General features: G+C 52.2%; 1 protein-coding gene across 1 annotated transcript; it reads right to left on the reverse strand.

The window, feature by feature from the left end:
* Positions 1 to 398: 398 nt before the first annotated feature.
* On the reverse strand, positions 399 to 3,844 carry LOC149284497 (uncharacterized). The gene is made up of 2 exons (XM_089496621.1): positions 2,911 to 3,844; positions 399 to 1,174 (listed from the first exon to the last, which is right to left on the reverse strand). The coding sequence occupies exons 1-2, from the start codon at positions 3,511 to 3,513 to the stop codon at positions 473 to 475; spliced, it is 1,305 nt and encodes a 434-aa protein (XP_089352747.1). The 5' UTR covers positions 3,514 to 3,844; the 3' UTR covers positions 399 to 472.
* Between the last annotated feature and the right edge of the window lie 3,161 nt (positions 3,845 to 7,005).

Genomic DNA, 7,005 nt, shown 5'->3' on the forward strand with positions numbered 1-7,005 from the left:
TTGAGAATGGAAAAAACTCCCCCAGAGAGTAGCGGAGTCTCCTTTCTTGCAGGTCTTCAAGCAGAGGATGGATGGCCAAGTGTAGGGGATGCTTTACTTTCGATTTCCTGCATGGCAGGAACTGGATGGCCCCTGTGGTCCCTTCCAACTCTACGCTTCTTATGCTTCCATGAGGAATGATGAAGGTTCGCACCCACACACCCCCTCTTCAGCACTTGCTGGGTTTTTTAGGGCAAGGGAACACTAGGGCAAGAGATTGATATTGTCTGTTGGAGGGGCCAGGGACCGGCAACAAGCAAACTGACCAGTGGGTCCCCTGCCCAACAAGTAGGTGTAGGTGCCTGTTATATAGGACACACGTGGAAATTTTAAAAAAGGAGAACCCGACCGCATGAACAGAGCATTAACATGTTTTATTTATAATTACAACAACAGTAGGTTACGAACATGGATGGGGCCGATCTCCACCACCTCAACGTTGCTGCTGAAACCACCTGGTTAAAGCAGTTCTTACAACTTTCCCTTCCTTCCGGCAACGTTCTTGGTCAACATTCAGGAGCTCTGGGAGAGCAACCACCCCAATGTCCCCGACAGCATCATTGTCATTCAAGCATGCACCCCTAGTCTCACATATGTTGTGAAGCACTGCGCAGGCACTCACAACAGTAGCAAAGTTGGGCTCCCCCACAGTGAGGTGCCCGAGTAAGCATCCAAATCGATTTTTCAGCCTCCCAAAGGCTCTCTCCACCACGCAACGGGCACGGGATAGAGCGGCATTGAATTTCTTTTGTTCTGGAGTGATGGTGCCCCCCCGGTAAGGTTTCATGAGCCACTTACGGATGGGGTATGCACCATCACCTAATAACAGTGGTGGCACCTGAACACCTTGAATAGTAATACTGGGATTTCCCGGCACGAACATCTGCGCTTCCATCGCCTTGAAGATTCCTGTTTGGCGGAAAATGTATGCGTCGTGATGTCTCCCAGAAAACCCCGCCTCTATGTTAATGAATCTCCCGGTGTGGTCAGTAGTTCCCTGCATCACAATTGAGAACCCATATTTGCGGCTGTAGTATTCTTCGGCCTTTCCTCGCGGTGGGCGTATAAGGATATGTGTCCCGTCCACTGCCCCCACACAGTTAGGAAAGCCTAACTGCTCGAATCCTTCCATGATCTGTACGGGAAAACTAACAATTAGCTTATGTCGATCATGCCCTCTTGCATAATACTTTCATAAATGGTCTGGATGATGGGAGAGGAGGGAGCAGAGAGATGGGGAGGCCCTCATGGGTGGGTGCTGGGAAGCAGTCTGTGGATGATGGGAGAGGAGGGAGCAGAGAGAAGGGGAGGCCCTCATGGGTGGGTGCTGGGAAGCAGTCTGTGGATGATGGGAGAGGAGGGAGCAGATAGAAGGGGAGGCCCTCATGGGTGGGTGCTGGGAAGCAGTCTGTGGATGATGGGAGAGGAGGGAGCAGATAGAAGGGGAGGCCCTCATGGGTGGGTGCTGGGAAGCAGTCTGTGGATGATGGGAGAGGAGGGAGCAGTTAGCAGGGGAGGCCCTCATGGGTGGGTGCTGGGAAGCAGTCTGTGGATGATGGGAGAGGAGGGAGCAGATAGAAGGGGAGGCCCTCATGGGTGGGTGCTGGGAAGCAGTCTGTGGATGATGGGAGAGGAGGGAGCAGAGAGAAGGGGAGGCCCTCATGGGTGGGTGCTGGGAAGCAGTCTGTGGATGATGGGAGAGGAGGGAGCAGAGAGAAGGGGAGGCCCTCATGGGTGGGTGCTGGGAAGCAGTCTGTGGATGATGGGAGAGGAGGGAGCAGATAGAAGGGGAGGCCCTCATGGGTGGGTGCTGGGAAGCAGTCTGTGGATGATGGGAGAGGAGGGAGCAGAGAGAAGGGGAGGCCCTCATGGGTGGGTGCTGGGAAGCAGTCTGTGGATGATGGGAGAGGAGGGAGCAGAGAGAAGGGGAGGCCCTCATGGGTGGGTGCTGGGAAGCAGTCTGTGGATGATGGGAGAGGAGGGAGCAGATAGAAGGGGAGGCCCTCATGGGTGGGTGCTGGGAAGCAGTCTGTGGATGATGGGAGAGGAGGGAGCAGATAGAAGGGGAGGCCCTCATGGGTGGGTGCTGGGAAGCAGTCTGTGGATGATGGGAGAGGAGGGAGCAGAGAGAAGGGGAGGCCCTCATGGGTGGGTGCTGGGAAGCAGTCTGTGGATGATGGGAGAGGAGGGAGCAGAGAGAAGGGGAGGCCCTCATGGGTGGGTGCTGGGAAGCAGTCTGTGGATGATGGGAGAGGAGGGAGCAGAGAGAAGGGGAGGCCCTCATGGGTGGGTGCTGGGAAGCAGTCTGTGGATGATGGGAGAGGAGGGAGCAGAGAGAAGGGGAGGCCCTCATGGGTGGGTGCTGGGAAGCAGTCTGTGGATGATGGGAGAGGAGGGAGCAGAGAGAAGGGGAGGCCCTCATGGGTGGGTGCTGGGAAGCAGTCTGTGGATGATGGGAGAGGAGGGAGCAGATAGAAGGGGAGGCCCTCATGGGTGGGTGCTGGGAAGCAGTCTGTGGATGATGGGAGAGGAGGGAGCAGATAGAAGGGGAGGCCCTCATGGGTGGGTGCTGGGAAGCAGTCTGTGGATGATGGGAGAGGAGGGAGCAGATAGAAGGGGAGGCCCTCATGGGTGGGTGCTGGGAAGCAGTCTGTGGATGATGGGAGAGGAGGGAGCAGATAGAAGGGGAGGCCCTCATGGGTGCGGGGGTAGCAGACAGAACCCACACACTTGCACAGACGTGTATCTGTGTATCTATCTTTCTATCTATATATATCTGTTTATTTATATGTATATGTATATGAATGCTATCCTATTGGGGTCTATATATCAGCATATATGACACACGCACACACTCGCATTCATACTTACCCGATGATGATTCTCCAGCCGTACCACTTTCCGGAGAAGCACCTTCACAATGGCCTCGCACACCTGGATGCAGATCACAGACGCTGTGGAGCTCCCAATCTGGAACTGGCGGGCTACATTCTGGTACGTGAGTGGGCCAGCCAGCCACCAAATTGTGATGGCGACCCTCTCCTCCACAGTGATAGCCCTCCTCATCACGGTGTCCATCGCAGCAATATGGGGCCGAAGGATTTCAGCAAGGCGGAAGACGGTGCCTCTGGGCATCCTGAAGTGCTGCATCCACATTTCGTCGTCCCACATGTGGAGCAGCTCCTCGTTCCACCAGCTACCCTTCATCTTCGGGCGGATCCAGTAGCGCCGAGGTGCCGGCATTGTTGCCACAAAAGCCAGGACCCGATCCGCATCTCCCCGCATCAGGAGTCTAAAAGCTTGCCTAGTGTGGAAATCACCGACTCCCCTGGCTCGCATCCACTTTGTCAGGTACCTAAACCATATCCTGCGCCTTGCCCTCCTTCTATCCTGCAGCTGCTGGTACCTAAAAATCAGCTGGGATAGCACAGAGAGCATGAGCCGGAGAGCCTCCATGGCGGGAGTCCCGGGCATCGTTCCTTCCTACCAAAGGGAAAGGAAAGCGAGAGAAGCAGAACAGTAGAGGCAGCGGTGACTCTCACGTTGTATCGCGCTGTGCTGTTCCCGCTGGGCAATGAACGTGCGCGAGAAACAGGAAAGGGAAGTGACCTCATTTCTCACCCCGGAAGCGTTTAAGGTCGCAACCCATGCAGGGCACCACTGAGCATGTGCGAGGGGGCCGATACGAATCGGCCAATCCTCATGTTGAGCACCGGTGTGACCAAACATTCTGCACTGAATGCACTTCGCGCGAATGCGTATTGGCCAATTTGAATCCTGCCAATTCGCAGGGGCTCCCAGGTATGATGGTATTGTGCGAAATAACGTGAATTCGAACCCCCCAGTGCTGAAGACCCCCAGTTCCAGACTCATCTGATAAGGGCCTCAGTCTCAGAGGATGGAAAGGGGAAACCCCCTCTCAACAATCCTCCCAAGAAAATAGATTTGGCTAGTCCCACTCTCTCAGTCTCAGAGACTGGAAAGGGTAAACCCCCTCTCAACATTCCTCCCAAGAAAACAACTTTGGCTAGTCCCACTCTCTCAGTCTCAGAGGATGGAAAGGGTAAACCCCCTCTCAACAATCCTCCCAAGAAAACAGCTTTGGCTAGTCCCACTCTCTCAGTCTCAGAGGATGGAAAGGGTAAACCCCCTCTCAACAATCCTCCCAAGAAAACAGCTTTGGCTAGTCCCACTCTCTCAGTCTCAGAGGATGGAAAGGGTAAACCCCCTCTCAACATTCCTCCCAAGAAAACAGCTTTGGCTAGTCCCACTCTCTCAGTCTCAGAGGATGGAAAGGGTAAACCCCCTCTCAACAATCCTCCCAAGAAAACAGCTTTGGCTAGTCCCACTCTCTCAGCCTCAGAGGCTGGAAAGGGTAAACCCCCTCTCAACATTCCTCCCAAGAAAACAGCTTTGGCTAGTCCCACTCTCTCAGTCTCAGAGGATGGAAAGGGTAAACCCCCTCTCAACAATCATCCCAAGAAAACAGCTTTGGCTAGTCCCACTCTCTCAGCCTCAGAGGCTGGAAAGGGTAAACCCCCTCTCAACATTCCTCCGAAGAAAACAGCTTTGGCTAGTCCCACTCTCTCAGTCTCAGAGGATGGAAAGGGTAAACCCCCTCTCAACAATCCTCCCAAGAAAACAGCTTTGGCTAGTCCCACTCTCTCAGTCTCAGAGGATGGAAAGGGTAAACCCCCTCTCAACAATCCTCCCAAGAAAACAGCTTTGGCTAGTCCCACTCTCTCAGTCTCAGAGGATGGAAAGGGTAAACCCCCTCTCAACATTCCTCCCAAGAAAAAGCTTTGGCTAGTCCCACTCTCTCAGCCTCAGAGGCTGGAAAGGGTAAACGCCCTCTCAACATTCCTTCCAAGAAAACAGCTTTGGCTAGTCCCACTCTCTCAGCCTCAGAGGCTGGAAAGGGTAAACCCCCTCTCAACATTCCTCCCAAGAAAACAGCTTTGGCTAGTCCCACTCTCTCAGCCTCAGAGGCTGGAAAGGGTAAACCCCCTCTCAACATTCCTCCCAAGAAAACAGCTTTGGCTAGTCCCACTCTCTCAGTCTCAGAGGATGGAAAGGGTAAACCCCCTCTCAACAATCATCCCAAGAAAACAGCTTTGGCTAGTCCCACTCTCTCAGCCTCAGAGGCTGGAAAGGGTAAACCCCCTCTCAACATTCCTCCGAAGAAAACAGCTTTGGCTAGTCCCACTCTCTCAGTCTCAGAGGATGGAAAGGGTAAACCCCCTCTCAACAATCCTCCCAAGAAAACAGCTTTGGCTAGTCCCACTCTCTCAGCCTCAGAGGCTGGAAAGGGTAAACCCCCTCTCAACATTCCTCCCAAGAAAACAGCTTTCGCTAGTCCCACTCTCTCAGCCTCAGAGGCTGGAAAGGGTAAACCCCCTATCAACATTCCTCCCAAGAAAACAGCTTTGGCTAGTCCCACTCTCTCAGCCTCAGAGGCTGGAAAGGGTAAACCCCCTCTCAACATTCCTCCCAAGAAAACAGCTTTGGCTAGTCCCACTCTCTCAGTCTCTGAGGATGGAAAGGGTAAACCCCCTCTCAACAATCCTCCCAAGAAAACAGCTTTGGCTAGTCCCACTCTCTCAGCCTCAGAGGCTGGAAAGGGTAAACCCCCTCTCAACATTCCTCCCAAGAAAACAGCTTTGGCTAGTCCCACTCTCTCAGCCTCAGAGGCTGGAAAGGGTAAACCCCCTCTCAACATTCCTCCGAAGAAAACAGCTTTGGCTAGTCCCACTCTCTCAGTCTCAGAGGATGGAAAGGGTAAACCCCCTCTCAACAATCCTCCCAAGAAAACAGCTTTGGCTAGTCCCTCTCTCTCAGCCTCAGAGGCTGGAAAGGGTAAACCCCCTCTCAACATTCCTCCCAAGAAAACAGCTTTCGCTAGTCCCACTCTCTCAGCCTCAGAGGCTGGAAAGGGTAAACCCCCTATCAACATTCCTCCAAGAAAACAGCTTTGGCTAGTCCCACTCTCTCAGCCTCAGAGGCTGGAAAGGGTAAACCCCCTCTCAACATTCCTCCCAAGAAAACAGCTTTGGCTAGTCCCACTCTCCCAGTCTCAGAGGATGGATCTTCTGCCATGAAGGAATACATAGAATCCACCTTCTGCCATGAAGGAATACATAGAATCCATCTTCAGCCATGAAGGAATGCATAGAATCCATCTTCTGCCATGAAGGAATACATAGAATCCACCTTCTGCCATGAAGGAATACATAGAATCCACCTTCTGCCATGAAGGAATACATAGAATCCATCTTCAGCCATGAAGGAATACATAGAATCCACCTTCTGCCATGAAGGAATACATAGAATCCACCTTCTGACATGAAGGAATACATAGAATCCATCTTCAGCCATGAAGGAATGCATAGAATCCATCTTCTGCCATGAAGGAATACATAGAATCCACCTTCTGCCATGAAGGAATACATAGAATCCATCTTCAGCCATGAAGGAATACATAGAATCCACCTTCTGCCATGAAGGAATACATAGAATCCATCTTCAGCCATGAAGGAATGCATAGAATCCATCTTCTGCCATGAAGGAATACATAGAATCCACCTTCTGCCATGAAGGAATACATAGAATCCATCTTCAGCCATGAAGGAATGCATAGAATCCATCTTCTGCCATGAAGGAATACATAGAATCCATCTTCTGCCATGAAGGAATACATAGAATCCATCTTCTGCCATGAAGGAATGCATAGAATCCATCTTCTGCCATGAAGGAATACAATGAATCCACCTTCTACCTTGAAGGAATGCATAGAATCCACCTTCTGCCATGAAGGAATGCATAGAATCCACCTTCTGCCATGAAGGAATACATAGAATCCATCTTCTGCCATGAAGGAATGCATAGAATCCATCTTCTGCCATGAAGGAATACATAGAATCCATCTTCTGCCATGAAGGAATACATAGAATCCATCTTCTGCCATGA

Source organism: Sceloporus occidentalis, unplaced genomic scaffold (genome assembly GCF_023333645.1).
Source record: "Sceloporus occidentalis isolate IW3139 unplaced genomic scaffold, rSceOcc1.0.p SCAF_91, whole genome shotgun sequence".
Taxonomy (NCBI): Eukaryota; Metazoa; Chordata; class Lepidosauria; order Squamata; family Phrynosomatidae; genus Sceloporus; species Sceloporus occidentalis.

Coding starts and splice junctions, on each gene's coding strand:
- LOC149284497 (XM_089496621.1), bottom strand. CDS start 3,513: ATGCCCGGGACTCCCGCCATGGAGGCTCTCCGGCTCATGCTCTCTGTG. Junction 1,175..2,910: donor GGCTGGAGAATCATCATCGG/GTAAGTATGAAT, acceptor TTTCCCGTACAG/ATCATGGAAGGATTCGAGCA.